General features: G+C 42.4%; 1 protein-coding gene across 1 annotated transcript; it reads left to right on the plus strand.

Moving 5' to 3' along the window:
* The first annotated feature begins 278 nt into the window (after positions 1–278).
* RIOK1 (RIO kinase 1) lies at positions 279–21,126 on the plus strand. The gene is made up of 18 exons (XM_079985013.1): positions 279–417; positions 1,643–1,759; positions 3,332–3,530; positions 4,008–4,098; positions 5,933–6,002; positions 6,087–6,129; positions 6,570–6,662; positions 8,018–8,130; positions 8,249–8,329; positions 8,781–8,867; positions 9,969–10,106; positions 10,963–11,066; positions 12,640–12,746; positions 14,146–14,211; positions 14,883–15,002; positions 16,180–16,233; positions 18,789–18,938; positions 19,219–21,126. The coding sequence occupies exons 2-18, from the start codon at positions 1,689–1,691 to the stop codon at positions 19,327–19,329; spliced, it is 1,698 nt and encodes a 565-aa protein (XP_079841139.1). The 5' UTR covers positions 279–417; positions 1,643–1,688; the 3' UTR covers positions 19,330–21,126.
* The last annotated feature ends 1,209 nt before the right edge of the window (positions 21,127–22,335 follow it).

The following is a 22,335-nucleotide window of genomic DNA, read 5'->3' on the forward strand; positions in this document are numbered from 1 at the left end:
AATTCGCCCTGGCTGACGGATTCCAAGCAGACACGTGCAGAAAAATTCTTGAGTTCAGAAAAGAAATTAAAAGATTCAACCGGGAGCCGGACTGGGTCTTATCAGAGCGCGCATCTTCCTAACTCCGGATGTGTTTGCTGCATCGAAGTGCATCTTGCGCAAATGGTTCAGGGGCTATGCGATGCGCGCGTCCGCCCGGCTCTCCATCCACCCCTCTCCACGCCGAACCGAAACTCCTTCCCTCCCTCCGTTGCACCGGCGCCGGCTCCGATCCTCTTCGCGATCCTCCCCTTCCCCTCGATTGGGCAGGCGCCGGCAGCGACGGGCGCCCGGATTGGCGCGAGGGAGAAGGGGAGGAGGAGAAAGAGGGCTGGGCTGAGCCCTGCGGAGCCGGGCAGCGTGTCGGCGGAAGGAAAGGTAGGCCCGGGCAGCAGGAAACGGGCGGCGGGGTGGGAAGAAACAGCGGCTAGGGCGCCGGGGGAAAGGGAGAGGAGGCCTGGCCAAAGGGGAGACGCAAAACTGGAGCGGGGCTTGGCGTGGACCTTTGTCCGAAAGCAGCGCTCCCCGCAAGAGGCCTGGGCAGCCAGTGCGCTTTTGCGCTTCTTCCCTTGCTGGCTGCTGCGGGCGCCGCGTTGGGGACCCCGGAGCAGAGCCTACAGGGGTTAGGCGCGTACAGTTTCGGACCTGGTTAAAAGGCAGGCCGCCTCCTATAGTTTGTGCTACCTCCTGAGTAGCCGGAGTTGAAGTCCAGCCTGGCGCGATCTTCTGTAGGATGTACACGCAGGATATTGCTCTGTTGAGACGTATAATTTCCACGCTTCGTGCGAGTCCCCAGGCGGGGTTGTAGTCAAGTGTGCTGTGTGAAATGATCTGGAATAGTTGCACTCCTGGTTCTGCGCTCTATAGACTTAGTTGAGCAGTGTTTCTCAAACTTGGGTTCCTAGCAGTTGTTGGATGGTGGGTAAAGGTTCTAATCTTCAGCCTGCCAAACACTGGAGATGGGTATTTGACTGGTTTAAAAGGGTTATGGTCAAATAATGGTCAAGTTCCTTAATGGCACCACCTCCAGATGACCTGTTTATACTGATTTGCTTGCACAAATATTATTCCAAGTTATGAAGTTTTTGCTCTGGCTTCTTAACAGTTCTGCAACAGTGAGCATTCGCTCTAATTTGCTTCTGGAGTATTTACACGTCTTCCCATTGAATTGGTTCCTCTCACACTTCCCAGTGTAATTTCACCATCCTTTTCCTATTCTCAGAAAATCTTGTTTTTGTTTTTAAGGGATTGGACAGAGCACTTCAATCCGCTTTAATTGTTCAAGCCTAAATTCCCAGTATGTGCTTGAATCCTTCCTTCCAGAGCAAGAACAATTGTTTTTATTTCATTTATTTACTATTTCATCATTCTTAGAACCAACCCTTCCTCCCATAGGGAGGATGGCTTACAACAATAATAAAAAGCTAACAATGCTAAAATCATAATAAAACAGCCTTAATACAACAATCGGACAACAATCAGTTATGGAATATTGTAACAGGTTGAGCCTACTACATGGATGAGTACAGCATGCACACCACCCACCCATTCGCAATATATAGTGTGTAAAACATTGTCTTATTGTACCATATATATTTTACAGGAAGTGGATCAGGGTTGCGTGCATTGGAGATCTTCTACTAGCCGCAATGAATTACAGGGTGAAAATTATGAGCAAAATAGTTCCTGGGCAATTTGATGATGCGGAATCTTCAGACAGGTAATGGAACAATAGAATTGTCAAAGTGATTTTCAGGTGGTGTGAAAGAACAGAGCTCCACAGAGTCATCTTTCTGGAGAGGCTGTTTGAAGTATGGGGAGAAAAAGAGAGTAGCAATGTGATGTTGACACAGAAGAGCAGCAGAACATTTGGGGGTATTTTTTCCTTCCTTTTCCTAACCCAGTTTCCATAATGTACCACATTATGAAATGTGATTTTGTCAAGGGTATGTTTCTGGTATGGACTTCCTGGGTTGCCTTCAGTTATAGGCAGTTTTTACAAAAGCTGCCGTATCCTGTTTACAGTATCCAAGGCCTAATAATCAATCGTGCTTGTACTTTTGTTCCCAATTCCTCTTGCTGGATTTCTCATGCATCTCCATTGATACAGAGAGGGGTATCTATGATCCGATAATGTTATTTATAAGACTTTCAGCTAATTCACTTACCAATAAGGGAGATGCACAGAAATTTAGACCGGTGTGGATAAGTAGCCGAAAAACGTAACTGTCACCAATGCTGTTCTTCCCAGTAGTCAAGTGCCAACCTTCACAGTAGCTACTTTCTTTTAAAATGCAGATCAAATGAAAGTAAGGGAGGGGATGGAATCCAACAACCAAAGAAACACTGAATCTTACTACAGTAAAAAAAAAAAAGGTTGCAAAGCTGTATTTCTCTTTTTTATTGTCTACGATATCTGTAATAATAATATACAGGATAAATCTATTTTGTTTCTGCCTACTTGCAAACTAAATTGAGTTATAGCAAAAGTTCAGAACTAATACACCCTACTTCAAAATTTCATCGGTTTCAACACCACCAATAGCCTTCTTCAGAAATTGCTCGTGCACATACAGCATGCAGAAGAGGCTGTTGGGTCATCCTGCCTGCCCCTGACACCCATGCGCTCAGTGTGGGTGTCTGCAAAAGAAAAGCATGGACACATTGCTGCAAGACTGAGAACCCTCTTCACGTAAGGTTTCCAGTTGTGTGAAAGCATATTCACATAGTTGATGTGCCTAAGCCCATCTTTTACAGATGTGGGCATTGGAGGCATGGCCATAGGAAGCTGCCACATACTGAACAGGATCATTCATTCCTCTATCACAGTATTTTCTACACTTAACAGCAGCAGATCTCCAGGGTTTTAAACTGGGACGTTTTCTGGAGATGCCTGGGATTGAACCGCAAAGCGGATGCTGTACCACTGAGCCTTACAGTCCTTGCAGAGGCATTCCCTCACAGTCTTCCAGGGGCAGGGTTTGCTGAGCATGAACCTTGGAAAGGCTTGCAGCTCACCTTGATACTTGTCCCCCTTCTTGTACACAAGAGGGGCAAGGGGGAATATCCCAGGTGTGACACTGAGCCTCAAGGAAGCTTGGAAGATAGTCAGTGAACTTACCTGGGACGGCTAACAGCAAAGCAGCAATTAATCTGTGCTCCAAGGTACTATTTCAGTATAATAATAATACTGATGATTATGATGACGACAGGGAGCTAGTTGTACTGTGTTGCTGGCTTTGCGCAACTTGATGAGTTTACTAAATACGTGCTTTTAAAATACATACGTTAGCGAACGCACACAGGCTTCGAAAGCAGCTGAAGAGGAGAAGGCGGTCTTTATAACGCAGCAGCCACGTTTGTGTGAGGAAGCAGACGAGGGTGAATTGGATGAGAGTGGCGAAGAGGAGGACGACAGCGATTGGGACTGGGACGATGCCATGGGGAAGCTCACGAAGCGAAATCCGTTATCTGCAGGCAGAAACACTCAGGTATGTTCAAGGAATGTGTGGCTTGAGGGTGTCAACTTTTTGTTGCTCTTAAGTGAATTTTTAGATGGCCTCAGGTTTAGATCCTAGCTACACCTGGAGGGATGATAGGAATTGTAGTCCAACAACCTTTGGAGGGAAGCAGGTTTCCTATGCCTGGACTGGATAACCTCCAAGGTTCCTTTCAACCCCATTTTCTGTAACTCTTTAATGAGGGATCTGGAGTGAGTTGCAGCATTGCACGCTCCCTCTTCCTCTGGTGCAAATATACCCCTCCCTCCCAGGCATAACCATAGTTAAAGTGTTTATCAGAGCTTGACTTCACATGCTGATTGGGCTTTTGTACCCAGGTGGATGGTCTGTGAAATTTGCATGAGAAGGGATGGGTTGTGCAAGCATGGTGTCCGGATTGTATAGCTCTGATTATGAGATCGGGAGTATCATTGTGTGACAGGGTTTCTTTTTTTGTTTTTGTTTCAGGCCAATAAGCAAATTCCTAGCTGCAACGCGGCCAAAATGTCCACTCCTACAGATAAGGCCCTAAGAAAGTTTGAGAATAAAATCAATCTAGGTAAGAGCAGTCATTCTTGTTTTCTAGAAATAGGTATTTGCTAAGGACCGTGCCGTACAGCCATATTTGCTGGGTTGAAGTTGGTGAATCCATGTGTGTCACACTCCCTGATATAACTCATCAGCATGAGTTTAAGAACTGTGTTTCTCAGGCTCTGTGCTCCTGCCTGCCTACACCTTTGAGAACACCCCCCCCCAGCTCATGCAAGGGGGCACAGGACTTGATCAGCTGTAGGGCTAGCCGATGTATCTCGGTGGGGAGGAAGAAACGGTCGAGATACATTCCAGAATCAGAAATATATCAGCATATCATGGTATTTAGCTGCTGATATTTTTTTTTATTATTATTATTTTACTTTTAAGTTTGTAATCATTCATCTTGTTTTTATTATTGCTTGTAAGCCGCTCTGAGCCCAGCCTTGGCTGGGGAGGGCGGGGTATAAATAAAAAATTATTATTATTATTATTATTATTATTATTATTATTATTATTATTATTATATATCACAATGCTGAAAACCGGCCCTGCTTGAAAAGACTATACAGTGGTACCTTGGGTTACATAGGCTTCAGGTTACAGACGCTTCAGGTTACAGACTCCGCTAACCCAGAAATAGTACCTCGGGTTAAGAACTTTGCTTCAGGATGATAACAAAAATTGTGCTCCGGCAGTGCGGCAGCAGCAGGAGGCCCCATTAGCTAAAGTGGTGCTTCAGGTTAAGAACAGTTTCAGGTTAAGAACGGACCTCCGGAATGAATTAAGTTCTTAACCCGAGGTACCACTGTACCGTAATGGTAACCATTGGGTGGCCGCGGTGGGGGGGGGATTAACTTGATATTTTTCTTTTTAAGCTATTCTTTTTTAATCATATTTTCTGTGTAGCACATGGCACACTATAGCTGTCATAGGACAGGGATGCTGTGGCCCTCCAGATGTTACTTGACTACAACTGCCGTCATCCCTGATGATTGGTTACACTGGATAGGGTAGATCAATGTTGCGAGTCCAACAACATTGGGAGAGCTACAAGTTCTCTCATTCTGATACAGCCCATTCTCTGTCTGCATGACAGCAGGTATCACTGAACCCTCCTCCATTTGCAGGTTCTGCATCCCACAGCACACCCTTAGTTACTTCTGGAGCAAACCTTAAGTTCCTTTGGCCACAGGGAGAGAGAAGGAAGTTATTCGTACCAGATTTCTTCAACACCCCAGTATATTCATGGCTATGTGAGAGCAATGTAATAGACATCTCTTTTGTGTGCCATTGTCTGAAACCTTAGGAGGGTGTTGGAGGAGTCTCTGAGAGTCTGGCCTAGTTCTCTGTATTGTTCACTTCCTGCTGAAACAGCAGGCCTGAAACTACAGTGGTACCTCTGGTTACTTATTAATTTGTTCTGGAGGTCCGTTCTTAACCTGAAACTGTTCTTAACCTGAGGTACCACTTTAGCTAATGGGGCCTTATGCTGCCGCCGCACCACTGGCGCACAATTTCTGTTCTCATCTTGAGGTAAAGTTCTTAACCCGAGGTACTACTTCCGGGTTAGCAGAGTCTGTAATCTGAAGTGTTTTGTAACCCGAGGTACCACTGTACTTGCATTTAAATGATTTTTGGACTAAAAAGAAGCTGAACGTAGTACCTTGGTTGTGGGTAATGGCTTTATTTTACAAACATTGCAACAAGGACATTTTTCTTGATGTGTCTTGGATAAGGAGCATGATGTATTTTCAGGCTGCAGAGTCAGAAGCTAGTTTTAAATTGAGAGGTGCAGGTAGGTGAAAGAGGAATGTATTGGTGTTAATTTCCTTATATGTGTGTGTTTCCCCCTCTTCAAGACAGGCTACACTTTGCTGACTCTGTTATAAATAAAGTTACTGAGAAGTCCAGGCAGAGAGATGCAGAAATGTAAGTAGTGAGGATGACCCATTTGTATTTCAGTATTATCCAAATGAAGCATAGTGGACCATGAAATTCCTTTGTTTCCACTAGGTACCGGGTGAAAGACAAGTCAGACCGAGCGACAGTGGAACAAGTAAGTCACACAAAGTATCAGACAGTTGCAAAAAAAAATCTCTATTTAAATAAAAATCAAGAGTCCTCACCTTTTTAAAAAAGCTAACTGACGTAATAAAATGATTCAACCACATTTACTCAGAAGTAAGTCCTGAAGAATTCTTTGGTGGGTGTCCATAGCTCTAGTTTTTAGTGTGCTATTGTCTTTCACTTTTGCTTAATATTGGTATTTACTTACTCCATTTTAATCAACCATTTTTACTGTGATTTATTGCTTGGACTAACATAACACTTAGCTCCTAAAAAAACCAATGCTCTTAGCTCTCTTTGTGTTTTTATTATTTTTTATAATCTCTTATATGCAAGAATTAGGCAGGACCAATAAATGCAAGAGAAAAGTTTCTGGACAGCAGTTCCAAATAATGCCATTTCATAGGGCTGTTTTGTTGCTTTCCTGAGGTTCTGGATCCAAGGACTAGAATGATTCTGTTCAAGATGCTAACCAGAGGTGTCATATCGGAGATCAATGGCTGCATTAGCACAGGAAAAGAGGTTGGTTTCACAGCAAAAAGAGCCAGCTATAGTAAGCTGTTTAGTCTAATGGTTTTAGACCAAAAAGAGGGTCCCAATTAAACACACAACACATTTTCAAAATATAAATAAAAACCAAATTAGTTCAAACTCAAGTTATTATATAAGCGGCAGACAATTATACAGTATAAGCATGCAAAGACAATGGAGAGGTTGTACACTACACTAAACAATGTTTTAGTCTTACGATGGTGAGCTGCAGTTGTGTGATTTCTTCCTTCTACTTTCAATCAATGCTGTGAGAAGATTAGAAGCTGAATCCTGGTAATTGTAATACAGAACATAATGTAATCCAGCCTATGAATTCTGAGCTTTAAAAATAATTACCTTTTGGAGGGTCAGATCCAGCTTGCAAGCTGCCAGTTAGAAGTCCCTGTGCTAGATGATTGATCTTATTTACCGTATTTTTCCGTGTGTAAGACTAGGTTTTTTTCCTTTAAAAAAATGTCAAAAATTAGGGGGTGTCTTATACACGGGGCTATCTCCCCCCATTTTCTTAAATCTGAGTCCCCCCAAAATAGGGGTCTTATACATGGGGGCGTCTTATAGATGGAAAAATACAGTAATAAGTGGGTTTGGTATGTACAGCAGTGTAGCAGAACAGGATTCATTTCGTCAGAACTTTACATCCATCTTTATTATTTTCATAAAAGGAATCTTGTTCTGTGTGCTTCATTCAAATTGTGTGCATCATTGGCTCCATGGTTTGCACATGCATGCAGAAGTATGCAGGTATGCCCCCACCTGCCTCTTCTGTTCATGATCCAAGTGTTTGGGGACTGAAAATGTAAACAGAGATGTGGTTCTACGCAGGTGCCTTCTGGAACAGGGCTGCACAGGTACAGTGGAACCTCGTGTTACGTACCGTCCTCCTTGCGAACACTTCGGGTTATGAGCTCTGCTAACCTGGAAGTAGATGCTCCAGGTTGCAAACTTTGCCCCGGGATACGAGCGCAAGTTGTGTGGCGGCGGCAGCGGGAGGTGCCATTAGCAAAAGCACAGCTCACTTTAAGAACGGTTTCGGCTTAAGAACGGACCCCGAAACGAATTACGTTCGTAACCGGAGGTACCACTGTACTGACCTGTTAGCCTTGTATTTTGGTCTGCTTAGTCCTTAATAACCTGTTTTTTGTAGACCAGGTAGGCAGTAGAACCTATTGGTTTCTTGGGCTGCCTTTAGCTTGGTGGATTAAGTAGACTTTTGTAATCTTAAAACTATGGGGTTTTTTTTTAGCAACAGGGTATTTATCCTTGAATAAAGATCAGATGATACATACCTTGATACATTTTTGTTTTGCCCATTTGCAATTTGCTAGGCTAATGTATATCATGCCAACACAGCAAATGGAGAGAACAGAGCCATAAAGATTTATAAAACGTCTATACTGATGTTTAAAGATCGGGATAAGTATGTGAGTGGAGAGTTCAGGTGAGTCTGAGATTTAAATTTTTACTTATGTGTGCAGGCTTACTTGACGTTTTCCATAACAATAATTTCCATGCTGGGATTTTTTATAATTACATTTGCCTGTTGTTGTTATCTCAAGGTTTCGCCATGGCTACTGTAAAGGAAACCCAAGAAAAATGGTCAAGACGTGGGCAGAAAAAGAAATGAGGAATTTAACAAGGTGACCTTTTTCAAACATTTTGGCCAAGACTTTGTTCCCATACGCCAGCTTTCATCAACCTGGTGTCGTCCAGCTGTTCCAGCCTACAACAGCCGTCAGGCACAGAGAGTTGTAGTCCAGAACACCTTTGCAAAGGCTGCTATGCTCCATTTTGTAGTGGATCAAATGAACATTTTAATGGGCTCCCTTGGGAAATTAAAATGGAATCCTAGGGTTTCAAGAGATGAGAATTTTGCTAACCCCAGTCCCTTTTCCCATAGATGAACATTTCCATTTCCCCACAAGCCATTCCTACCTTTCTGACAGATAAATGGAGTCTTTTTTGTGCTATAACTATTAATGGGCCTTTAAAAAAAAACTTAGAACATTTTAGTAAGTGTTACAAGTGTTTTTTAAAAAGCCCTTCATGCTGGATAGTATCATTTTGGGGGGCCTTTTTTTTTTTTTGTAGGTTACATACAGCCCAAATTCCATGCCCAGAACCTATTATGCTCAGAAGTCACGTTCTTGTTATGAGCTTTATTGGCAAAAATGACATGTAAGTATACTCAGAAACTTTGTTTGTGTTTGTGTATTTTTTATATATAAAGAAATCACTTTATTAGCAATTCAGTCCTGTATCTAGTCAGAAGCAAGTCCATAGCTCTGTTATTGAGTTTTCTCATCTATCTATCTCAAAAAAAAATGCTCTTTTATTGTCATGTAGTTCAGACAGGGCTGTCTCATCATTGCTTTGGGGGGGGGGAAGCCTAAATAATAAAAATCTGAAAGCAAACGGGGAGAAACATAATATAATTAGTTAGATGCGAATAACTGATGTGAATACAGTGGTACCTTGGCTTTCTAATGTAATCCATTTCAAGTTCTGAAATGTTCAAAAGCCGAGGCGCAAAGGGTGGTCTGCAAATTTAATAAACAAATATGAAAAAAATAACATATGCACTCAGTGGAGCCGTGTGGCATGTTTGACTTCTGAGGCGTGTTAGAAAACTGAAGCGTTTACGGCATTTGAAAACCAAAACGTTTGTCAAAAGAGACGTTTGAAAACCGGGGTACTACTGTACATACTTGATTAGCTTACCCCACCCATTGTATAAGCAAATACAAAAGACATATGCGCAAAGGAAATGAGAGAGATGTCTACTGAAATAAAACAAATAGTGATAATAATAGTAACTGTGATAGATATATAGAAGACGCCATAGAAGGGAAAAAAGGAAAGAAGAAGAAAAAAGTAGAGGAAGGGAGGGGAATAGGTGTGTGTTTGTGTGTGCATGTGTGTATAATGCAGTGGAGAGTTATTCAGAAGTCAGGTATTTGAAAATAGGTTACAAGGGGAGGTGTTGTCTTTGACCCTTTCTTCCAGTAGCTTATGCCTCCGTATACCAGTCTCTGAGAATTGCAATTGGGGAGAGTGCTGTAACACTCTGGTCCTGCTTATGAACTTCCCATGGGTGTCTGGTTGACCATTGTGGGAAATGGGACGTTGGACTCGATGGGCCTTTGGCCTGACTCAGCAGAGCTCGCATTCTGTTAGCCAAAGTGGGTATGGTATTGGAGAAGGAGGAGGACAGCTGTTGATTATATTCTGGTGTTTTTTGTTCTCTCTCTCTATCCCCCCCTTTCCTTTTGATCCAAGGCCTGCTCCATTGTTGAAAAACGCCCAGTTCTCGGAATCCAAAGCTCGGGAGTTGTATCTGCAAGTCATACAATACATGAGAAGAATGTACCAAGATGCCAAGCTCGTTCATGCAGATCTCAGTGAATTTAACATGCTGTATGTTTTAAAGAAGCTGAACGTTGATACTTCTTTCATCCGTATATGTTACCTTGCACAACTCTGTCCTGGAGCTAGGGTGTTGTCCTCCTGGCTCCACAGCCTGTGAATTTGAAAGATGATTTGTGTCATTGTTACACAAGAGCTCTTTAAAAATTGGTGCCGTTTTCCAATAAAAAACGAAAAGCTGAATTTATCCTACAAAATGAGGTCAATTGTAAATGAGCTTCTATTCTCCTTTTTTCCTAAAACCATTTTGGGGGTTCAGTGAAGGTTGGCTATCTTTCTGCAGTATAAAAATAAATATGTAGAGCAAGAGATGCAATTGGACTTAGATCAAGCATCTTTTGCCATCCTAAGATTCAGGTGTTTGACATGCTCCTTCGGCTCTGTTTCCAAGGTTTCCCTAAAGTTAAAGCCTTGGTCAAGTATCTTTTATAAGTCTATATCCAGCTTTTCATGGATCTTAAAGACACCTCTGGCATCTGTGCTTAGATTCTCCTGCCTTTCCTTCCTTGGTACGAAGGCTTATGGCAAGAAATAGGAAATGAGATTAAGAAAATAGCTAAAACGCATTGATCAGCCTTGTATCTTCTGATCTGCCCTCTGCTTTCAAGCAGAAAAAAATAATAAAATAATAATAATTAAATGCATTCTTATTTAAGTAAACAGAACAAGCGTAGGGCATACAGTGGCCATATTTCGCAGAAATGACATGTGCTTTACATTAGCTGAAATTCTAATGACCTCCCTCTTTCACCCTAAGTGGTAGAACGTTCCGTAAAAAGTCCCTAGTAAACTTTCAGAAACAGCAGTACTAACGATAGTGCCGTGTTGCTTATTCCCACTTCTCCAGGTATTACAGTGGTGAGGTATACATCATAGACGTGTCCCAGTCTGTGGAGCACGACCACCCACATGCTTTAGAATTCCTGAGGAAAGACTGCTCTAACATCAATGGTGAGTTCCAGCCAAGAAACATCAACATCCTGGATATCATGAATATTTTTGTGTGCATGATTTAATCCTCTGTCACTTGACAGATTTGCATGCATGGATCTGATCCCGATTGCTCATACATACAATTTTGAATGGGCGCTGGTGTAAATTTTCCTGCAAGTTAAAAATGTTATTGAGTTATCTCAAATTATATTTCGACTCGGATATGCTTTGAAGATTGGTTGCTTCAACGTCAGCTGTCCAGGATAACTCTTGAGGACTCCACCAAATAACAGAGTTATTCTGGGGGCCACCAGGTGGCGCGTTGGAAGATGGCTGATAATAACATCTCTCTGACCCATACGAGGTAATTAAGGGGCTGCTATGGGAAGTATGCAGTCTTCCTCCCCCCCCCCCAGGAGATGGGGGGGCGCTGCCTTGCCAGCGGTGTTCACAATGCACCCCCAGATCCGTGAGATGGGGGTGCTGAACACTTGGCACGAGCCCTCGGTGGAGTCAGATCTTCCTGACGCTGATTCCAATCAGCGCGTGCTGGTTGCTTCAGCTCGGAATTATAATTGGAAACAAATGATTGGAAATGAAGCTGAAGCACATACATCAAGTAATGCTCGAGGATAAGACTGCTGATTAATGGATCTCTGTGACCGGGAGTGACGGATGGATAAGTAAATCTTCTGATGAATCACCACTAGGAGACTGTATGTATGGAACGAAGGGGGGGTGAAGGAAAATCTTTTTTTTCCTCTTTGCACGATGTGATATTAATAACCCTTCACCCCAGATAGAAATAAGATCGTTGCGTTTTTATTAAACACAAGCAGGAATCCAAGAACTGTGTGGGATGGATTATAACAGGATAGAGGATTGAACGGTGAGAAAGAGGAAAAATTTTATGACGCAGTTAAAAAATGGCATCTCACCAAGACAGGCTTGCCGGAGAAAGAAGGACAGGGGGGAGGAGAATCAGGATTGTTCGAAAGAGAAGGAATGTTGGAATGCAAGCTTGACCTGACAGAGCCTCCTGATTCATTTGATTTATTTGGCAAGCCTGAGAAAAGTAAAGGACAGACCGAAGATTAATTTTGTTTATGGAAGTGTTGAACAGAGGCTGTTCCTGAGCGATATGATCTTTGAGGAGTACAAAACCCACACAGAGACGCCTGTTTTCAATCTGCTTGTGAAAATCATCAGAGATCGCAAAGAAAGGAATATACGATAACAACAACAAGAGAAAGAAAGTAATAAAGAACTATCCGGATCGAACTGGATAGAACTGTCTAATTAAAGCAGTAATATAAGTGATTCTTGGACTTTGTCTGGAGTTTTGGACTCGTGCGGAACTTGATGTATGGGTACCCCCAACAAAATTTAAAATTTGGCTGTATAATTTGGAACTAATGTGATTTGGATAATGTGATGTGATTGGCCTGTTAATAATTTTTTAAAAAAATAATAATAATAATAACAGAGTTATTCTAGTAATTTTTTATTTTACAAGAGTTCAGATACCCAACACTGCATTTGGTTTGCATAGGTGCTAATATTTTACGTCGCCTTTGGTCCTTTCTGGCAGATTTTTTCCGGAAGTACAATGTTGCGGTGATGACGGTGAGAGAACTCTTTGAATTCGTTACAGATCCATCTATTACAAATGAGAACATGGATGCTTACCTTGAAAAGGTAAAGCTTTAGAGATTTTGCCTCTGTGGGAAAGCATTAGGAGGGAAGATACAGAATCAGCTCTCTTACAATTCTTTTTTTATAAATGAAAGCTGATTTAGCTATTGTGAATAGCAACGATGTTGTTTTTGCAAAGGTTTCTGCACCCTGCTATAGATACGGAAGTATGATATACATGCACTGCTAATCAAATATGAAGGGTGAAAAAAAAAGTGTCTGTTTCGGTCCGTTCCCACAAACTCATAACATCTGCATTCTTGGTCTAGTAAGGTAAAGGTAAAGGGACCCCTGACCATTAGGTCCAGTCATGGCCGACTCTGGGGTTGCGGGGCTCATCTCGCTTTATTGGCCGAGGGAGCCGGCGTACAGCTTCCAGGTCATGTGGCCAGCATGACTAAGCCGCTTCTGGCGAACCAGAGCAGCACACGGAAACACCGTTTACCTTCCCACTGGAGCGGTACCTATTTATCTACTTGCACTTTGATGTGCTTTCAAACTGCGAGGTTGGCAGGAGCAGGGACCGAGCAACGGGAGCTCACCCCGTCGCAGGGATTTGAACCTCCGACTTTCTGATTGGCAAGTCCTAGGCTCTGTGGTTTAACCCACAGCGCCACCACTAATTCTCAAACTTAATCTTCCCCAACTTGGTGCCCTCCTGTTATTTTGGACTACAGCTCAAATTATCCCTGACCTGGCTGGGGACGGTTGGAGCTATATAAGGTTGAAGACTTAACCACTCAATTCAGTCAGTTGCTTATTTGTACTGTATTCTTCTACTCATATGGCATATGGAGTGGCTTTACAACATAAAATGCACAACAGAAGTACAGCATGTACATTAAAAATGCTAATAATAAGTAAAGGTTTTTTTAAAAAATCAAATGTAATATGAAGACAGCAATAGTCAAACCTTTAAAGGATTACTGTATAAGTCTGTAGAAAAAGAATAGGTTTTAAGAGGCAATGAAAAGAAGGCACAGAGAATAAGGTGTTTCCGCATTAAGACGTCCCAAGCTGATTTTAAAGCATGGGAAGTTCTGTATTGGACGTGAGAGTTGTTAAGGCAACCAGAACCTGGACAATTTAGAGCTTTGAAGGGCAAAATTAGCAGTTTTAATTGAGCCCAGATGAAAGAGGCATTCAGTGAATTTGAGAAAGAATAAAGAGTTTACATGCTCTGGACAAAAGTCTGGCCTGCACATTTTGGACCAATTCAAATTTCCCATCTGTTTTTAAAGGCAGTCCCTTGTAGAAAGCCTATTCTGGGATAGGGACAGCCCCTCTGGGAGAGGTAGTGGTCACTGAAATAGGAAGAGCTATTTTTGAGGGCTACGTGGAGAGCATTTAGGTCTTGGTGGGCTTTAAGTCACTGTTAAAAGTCTTGCATTATATCCTGTAGGCAATGGAAATATCGTGTGAGAGGACAGAGGAGGAAAGGTCCAATCAGGATAATGTGGATGAAGAGGTAAGCCAGAGCCTGGATTTCCTCCCCATCTTCTGTATTTGTTGTGTCCCTTCTGTGAAATGTCCGTCAGTACTTTGACAATGTTTTGCAATGTTTTTATTATAAATGTTTTTACAGTATCTAAATGTCCATGAGATGAATCACCTTGCAGTCTTTCTCTTTCTACGCTTGAGTGTTTCCACCTGTTCCCAAGGGGCCCCTCATGTGGACTACAAGATAGTGTTCCCACATCATGCCAAACCATGGTTTCTCATGTTGTTGTCTGTGTGGCAAAGTGGTTACCACTAACCACGGTTGGTTTCACAAAAGCCAGCATTAACCACAGGTTGGGTTGTCAAAACGAACCATACTTTGTGGGTCCAGATGGCACTACAAGCTGTCATGGCTTAGCATGATGTGGTAATGTGACCAGTGTAGGAACACAGTGATCACAAATAAGGTTTCTAATCACGCCAGCTGCTAAATGTGTTGATATAATTACAACAGTTGCTACTGGCCAAATCTAGGCCACCTGATTTCCATGTTGTTTGTCCACGTAAACATATTCCTGAGAACCAAACTAGACATAATGTCAGAGGTCGACGATTTTTGCTGATCTAGTCATATACTCTTTATTAAAACTTCGGCATTGCAGAACTGAATGAATGTTTGTGGTTATTTCGTCTTGTTAGGTGTTCAAGAAAGCGTATATCCCAAGAACTCTGACTGAAGTTAAGAACTACGAGAGGGATGTTGACATAATGATGAAGCTGAAGGAGGAAGAGACAGCCTTAAATATGCAGCAAGATAATGTAAGTATCCTTGGACTATGTGGAATTTGAGGTTGCACATACAGTGGTACTTTGGGTTAAGTACTTAATTCGTTCCGGAGGTCCGTTCTTAACCTGAAACTGTTCTTAACCTGAAGCACCACTTTAGCTAATGGGGCCTCCTGCTGCTGCCGCATTGCCAGAGCACGATTTCTGTTCTCATCCTGAAGCAAAGTTCTTAACCTGAGGTAATATTTCTGGGTTAGCGGAGTCTGTAACCTGAAGCGTATGTAACCTGAAGCGTATGTAACCCGAGGTACCACTGTACTGACCAGAACATGGCACAATACACTGTAACGATGGTAGCAAGCTTGTAATAAAACAGTGTTCCTAAAGGAAACCTCTCAGTCTTTTCTTCCTCTATTTAAAGTACCACAATTACAGCCTCAGTTGGTTTCAGAAATGGTAGATTATTACTATAAAAGGGATGGTCATGTATGTAAATACTGGGACAGGTTACCTAAGGGACAGCCTCATACTATATATCCCTGCCTGGTAATTGCTCCTCAGATGAGGCACTGCTGAGAGTAATGTGTACGCCAGAGTTACGCTTAGTTTGTACTAGAAACTGGGGCTTTTAGCATTCGCGCTGCAGCCCTCTGGAATAAGTTACCAACTGAAATCGGACAAGTGCCTAACATCTTTACTTTCAGACATCTACTGCAAACGGGTTTTTTTGGTCTATGAAAGCATTCCCTGAAGGGGTGACACAATCATTCTATCAAATATTATTTGTTTATCTTGTAATAAGGTTTTTCGTTGTTTGTAGAAATTGCTTTAGTTTTTGTAAAGACTTTGTGATTTTTGTGTCTGTTTTATCTCACTTGGACACTGCTTCAATGGCTTGAGGCTATGAATCAGTTTATAAATCTGTATGCATGCATGAATAAATGCCTGTATTCACAGAACAGCAGGGTGTTAATGGGCACACTGAGTACTTGATGCAGTGATCAGTGCTTTGTGTCAACTGAGCCAATGTAATGTAATGGGTAGGCTGAGGGACATAGACTGGAGACACCCAACTTCATATTGCTGCTTCCCCAAAAGGCTCATTGAGAAGGATTACCAGGATAATATATATGAAGCCCTTGGACATTTGAAAAGTGCTATATAAATGCAAACGTTTATTCTAAGTTTCTTATATTTATTTCCTCTGCAGATTCTCTACCAGACTGTGACAGGGTTAAAGAAGGATTTATCAGGTGTCCAGAAAGTAAGTAAGAGATTGTATTCTTCCGTGTGTAAAGATCACTTTGTCTGAAGCTTCTCACAAGATTGAATTTGCATTGTTTGTATGTATTACTGTACTTTTCTTTCTATAACAGCAGATTTTTTTCTCCTAAAAAGTAAGGGGAAATGTCTGTGCGGGTTATTGAGCAAATGTGTGGTCCCTGGAGCCGACTGGCCCAAGCGCAGGGGCAAAAATTAGGCAAAAATCCAATTGCGCGAGAGAGGAAGCTGTTGCTTTCCTGCATTCTGCCTCAGGGTCTTACTGCCCACCCGCTTCTGTTTCGGTTGCTGTTTGCTCAAACTGAACAAAGAGCAGGCAAATCCCCTCCCCTCCAGGCAAGCAGAGGGGAAAGGAAAGGATCATGTCCTTCATGCTCCGGTGCTGCTGTGTCCAGGGAAGCATTTTAGGGACTCGCAGGCAGCCGGAAAACATGCAGGTGGGAGAGAGAGAGAGAGAGGGAGGGGTGGCTGGGTGGGGAAAAACTTTTGCCTTCCTTTCCTCCCTCCCGTTAAACCCCTCTCCTGCATTCTTAGCCAGCTGCTTCTCTGCACACCCCTCTTGTGCTCCTTGTCCCTTCTGTGTTTTTCTTTCCCTCCCCACTTAAAACGTGGTTACAAAGCATGGATCCACATGGATCCTCAGGATCTTTGCATTGGGTCACCCCAAATTCACCATCAGATCACATTACATGTCCATGGCTACAGCCTGCACCAAAAAAATCACACACCCACTGTCGCCTGGGGCTGCAATGGTGCAAAAACGTGGTTACAAAGCATGGATCCACATGGATCCTCAGGATCTTTGCATTGGGTCACCCCAAATTCACCATCAGATCACATAGCATGTCCATGGCTACAGCCTGCACCAAAAAAAATCACACACCCACTGTTGCCTGGGGCCACAGTGGTGCAAAAACGTGGTTAGAAAGCAGAGATCCACAGGGATTCTCAGGATTTTTGCATTGGGTCACCCCAAATTCACCATCAGATCACATGTCTGTGGCCACAGCATGAGGCACAAAAATGATACATCCACTGTTTCTTCAGAATCCCCCCCCCCCTTTTTTCCTCCTCTAAAAACAATGTGCGTGTTATGGTCAGGTGCGTGTTATAGAGCGAAAAATACGGTAGGGAAATATGGAATGTTTTGTTTCTATTAGCTGAAATATCCTAGTCTATGGAATCATAAGCTCGTGTCAAACATCATATCAAACAGTACACAATCAGCAGATGATGGCTTAGATCTGTTTGTCTGCCTTCATTTTCCCAGCCCTCGGCTTCATAAATCCATACTTTCCTCTCCATAGTGCAGCAACCTCTGGAGGTAGGGCTGTGGTTTGTGATTTGTCACAAATGAGTGACACTGACTAGCAATGGTTTACAAACCCATTTCAAGCCGTAGTTTGTAAATTCAGACATATTTCCAAACCATAGCAAACCTCCCTTTCACCATGAATTGGCATGCCGTTGTAGAACTGAAAGAAGCCTTGTGAGTTATCTAGCCTCTTCCTCCGTAAAAAGCAGGATTCCCTAGTTTGATATTGGAATTGTTCTTCCAAATCTCCAGCTTTTCCTGAGAAGGTTGTACCCTTGCCTAATTAATCTCCAAGTTTAGAAATGGTTACCTAGTCTCCATCCTAAGGCTGCTTTGCTGTCACTAGAATCAAATTGCATATTGTCTTTACAGTGACCTTTTAGCTACTAGAACAGTTCTTCTTGTGGTGATATATAATACCTAGTTTGCTTGTTCACGTTTATTACTTGATTACTTTATGCTTGATGATGCAACTGACTTCACAGGAAAAAAAATCACTGTGTTTGAGGCAATGTGAGCGGATACAAAAACTTGGCTGTGAGGGTAGATTTGTGATGGTTCATTGATGCTCCATGTGTTCAGCCAGCTGTTGAGGCAAGAATAGGAAACCTGAGGCTCTCCAGATGTTGTTGGGACTCCCAGTTCCCATCATCCCTGACCATTGGACATGATGGCTGGAGCTTATGGGAATCGTAGCCCAACAAGCGCTGGAGGGCCACAGATTCTTCATTCCTGGCTTAAGAGTTAGCTTAGAGCAGGGTTTCCCAATATTGGGTCTTCAGCTAGTTTTGAAATACAACTCCCATCAATCCTAGCTTGCAGCTGGAAACCCAAGTTTGGGAAACCCTGGCTTAGAGTACCCTTCCCCAATGTAATACTCTCCAGATATTTTAGATTACAGTTCCCATCAGCCCCCTGCTAGCATGGCTAGGGGTAATGAGAGTTTTGATCCAAAATATCTGGAGGGCTCCAGGTCGTTATGGGTGTATATATATTTTTTCTCTCTGAGGGAAAAGTACAGCAATTGTATAAATAGGTATGTGAAGAAAGAGAGAGTTCAGCAACATATCCTTTGTGAACTTACAAAAACAATTACATTTAAGTGAGAACGAAGAAGAATTCTCTAGAATTTGTAGTGCATCCAGCGTTATTTCCTGTGGAGCTTTTCTTGAAACTTTGGAGTCCAGAACTAGAACAACGCAGTTATGTTGTCTGCCTTTTAGGTGCCTGCTCTCCTTGAAAACAGAGAGGAGGCAGAGTCTGATTCAGAGGACAATGACAGTTCTGACCATTCAGAGTTGGGCTGCAAAGAGCAGGAAGAAGAATCTGTCCATCCTAAAGATCGACCTGCTGAAACCAGCGTGGATAAAAAGGTTAGTTGTTGAGATGCATCTTCCGTGGCGGAGTGTGTGCTTTGTGCGTGCTAAAGATTTCAGGTTCAGTCTTTGGGATCTGTAGCTAGGGCGAGGGAGAAACCTCATCTAAATGTCTGGAGAGCCATTGCTGAGACAATACCAGGCTGGATGGGGCCAGTGGCATTAAAAACCCAATTACGCAGCATTAAAACATAAACATTCATAAATAAAACCTGTAATATTCTATGAGTCCACTTGGTCACTTAGGCCTATTATTCACAATACTCTCTTTTTCCAGGAACGGAAGAAGATAGCCAAAGAGGCTCAGAGAGAGAAGAGGAAAAACAAGACCCCAAAGCACGTGAAGAAACGGAAAGAGAAGACTGCAAAGATGAAAAAGGGCAAATAAATCATGGCTGCCATTTCGAATGGGCAGCCTTAGCCATTCGTGATTTAATGGGTCGCTGTTTCGATAGTAAAATAAACCCCATGGGCCATTTATTGTGGTGGCCACCAAAGGAACAATGTGAAAGGGACATACTGTTACAGGTCACCGAGATTTGCTTGTGTACCCATGCATATAGTCTATAGCTCACACCAGGAAAGTCTTATTGGTGGATAAATAAAAACAAATGGAATCCTTTTAAGGCAGTTGGCCAGTCCAGAGAAATTTACGCAAGTTATATTTTGCAGTTTAGTAGTGTGAACAGCCAGAGCAATGCCAGATTCTTTTTTCATGCTCCAAAGCAGATTCACATGCATATGTAAATAATAATGTGTATAGGGAGGAATATGCATACTCATGAATTAAAACTAACCGTTACATTGGAACTGCTGCAGTTTGTCTCGTGCACAGCGATGAAAATTGTCTACCCATTCATCATAATCCACAGTATTGATGGTGTGCTGGAAGAGGGTAGGGAAGGAAAACAGCCAAGCTTGGAAAGGTGGTTGATCATCCACACTCTTGGCTGTGTCTGGATTTGTGTTGGCCTAGAATGGGATGGACTATGGGAAGGAACAGCAGTGCATATTGCAGTACCTCGTTCCTGTCATTCATCAGCAAGTGAAGGGTTAAAGAGTGGGATCCTCCTCCTGCCTGATGGGAGAAAACGAGCAAAGCTCTACTAACTGGACAGCTAAATTAAATCCTCGCCTTCTCTTTTGGAAATGTGTCATTTATTTCTCGATCGGCTTGTGACACTTCAGTGACCTTCTTCGGACATAATAGTAAGCCAAATTATAGCTTACTGTAGCATAAGCAAATAAGGTGTGCTGATGCAATGAGAAAATCATGACATCTTCCATGCTCCTGCTGCACTGCCAGGAAGTAAGCCATGGTTTGGCTTAGTGTTACATAGGAACTTTTGGTCTGTTTGAGAAACTACTATATAATGCTATGGCAAACCATGGCTTTGCTTCTGATAGCATGGCAGCTGTACAGGAGGCCAAATGGCCAGCATTTTCTGACTTGATCGTTCATGGTGAAGCATTTGTGCTAATCTGGTTTAGCATTATGTGCAAACTGGGCCAGTGATACTTGCTTTTGTGTTTAATTCTTCTGTGATAAATTTTTGTTCCTTCGGCTTCCTGGTTGTTAGAAGTACAACCGTACTTTGGTTTTCAAACGCCTTGGGAGTCGAACGTATTGAAGTGGTTGTTCTGGTTTTCGAAAGTTCTTTGGAACCCGTATGTCCAACACAACTTCCACGGCTTCCGAAGCTTCCTGCAGCCAATCGAAAGCTGCGCTTTGGTTCCTGAACATTTTGGAAGTCGAACAGACTTCCAGAATGGATTCCATTCGACTTCCAAGGTACCACTGTACTTGTTCAAATGGTAAAACTTGGAAGAGCAGCTTTTTCCATCTTCAGTGAGAGTGGATACGTGCAGACTGAAGATCTGTGATACTTAAGAGCAATAATCTATTTGGATCTCGTTGTGCAAGTGTTACCATTTGTTTTCAAAATATTTGAAATCAGAGTTCAGAGAACAAGCACTGCTGTGTTGTTTGGGGCACAATTCTGCAGATGTGCCTACAGTGTTTAGGCTAAACAAATGCAATGCAAACTATAGCTACAGTGGTATATTTATCTGGTTCGGCCTTTTAAGGAGCCAGAGTGCTCAAGCAGCTGCACACAATAATGTTTTATATACCTTACCGATGGTGCCCTTCTGTTTTAAAATAAACCTGAAAATATTCTCTGTATGGGTACTGAGTCTACAATTAGAGGGCTAAATAAATTCATGGGCTACCAGTTGCACTGTGGATTCCAATAACGAATTCAATCCCAATAAATGTTCATTTTTTTTAAAAAAAAAAACCCTCTTTGTTTTGCTGTAAAATATGAATAACACTGCAGTTGTGAAGTCAAACAAAATAATTGCTTCTGAGATGAGGGCTGAGCCCAATAACATTAGTTTACGCCACTTTTAAAATAAAAAATAAATTGCAGAACAGATAGCCTAAAAACCTTTGAATAATGCAAGTGCCATCATGGACTAGATTGTTCACATATTCCAGAACAGTTGCAGTGCTTTCAATGAGACTGTCCTGAAGTAAAATGGATTGTGTCACAGTCTACACTTTCATGCATATTTGGTGTGATATTCCAATTCATAGGTGCCAGAAGCAAACTTTCAGTCATTTCCCAACAGTAAAAGAAGCTTATCCTTTTTAATGTAGCATTCATTCATCAAAATACTGCATCATCACCAGCTTCTGCACACAAAACTAGCTTTGCTGGCTTTTGAATAAAAATCTAGCGTTTGCTTTAATGCTTAATTGGAAGCAAGGTGTTCACACATGTGTCAGTGGTCTTAAATCAGTATTTCTCAAACCTGGAGATATACACACACATACTATTTTAGTCTTGGGTGTACTGAGCCTTTTCAGAGAAATGTGCCTCTGTATGATGTACAGCTGACAATTGGTATGCAATTCACCTGCAATCAGCAGAGACTTGCCTTCTGAGCCAGTAATAGATGGTTTAGAAGCCCTCTAAATCGGGCTTTTGGAGGAAAAGCACTATTAATTTCAGAGAGTGGAGATAAAAATGTCAGGAGCATCTCTCACTCGGTTCTTTTGAATACTCGCAGAACTGTGGGTAGAAAACAAAGCTCGGGTCATGTTCCTGGAATCCACCGGTTCCGTGTTCTAACTTGTGTTTTGCGGAGTGCCATTGATCCTATATACAGTAGTACCTCGGGTTACAGACGCTTCAGGTTACAGACGCTTCAGGTTAGAGACTCCGCTAACCCAGAAATAGTACCTCGGGTTAAGAACTTTGCTTCAGGATGAGAACAGAAATCACGCGGCGTGGCGGCAGCGGGAGGCCCCATTAGCTAAAGTGGTCTTCAGGTTAAGAACAGGTTCAGGTTAAGAACGGACCTCCAGAACTAATTAAGTTCTTAACCC

Source organism: Podarcis cretensis, assembly GCF_951804945.1.
Source record: "Podarcis cretensis genome assembly, chromosome: 7".
NCBI classification, from domain to species: domain Eukaryota; kingdom Metazoa; phylum Chordata; class Lepidosauria; order Squamata; family Lacertidae; genus Podarcis; species Podarcis cretensis.

Excerpts from the sequence above, each read along its gene's own strand:
- RIOK1 (XM_079985013.1), top strand. The coding sequence starts at position 1,689 with ATGAATTACAGGGTGAAAATTATGAGCAAAATAGTTCCTGGGCAATTT. Across the intron at positions 8,330-8,780 it reads GAAATGAGGAATTTAACAAG|GTTACATACAGCCCAAATTC; the intron begins GTGACCTTTTTC and ends TTTTTTTTGTAG. Across the intron at positions 18,939-19,218 it reads AAACCAGCGTGGATAAAAAG|GAACGGAAGAAGATAGCCAA; the intron begins GTTAGTTGTTGA and ends CTCTTTTTCCAG.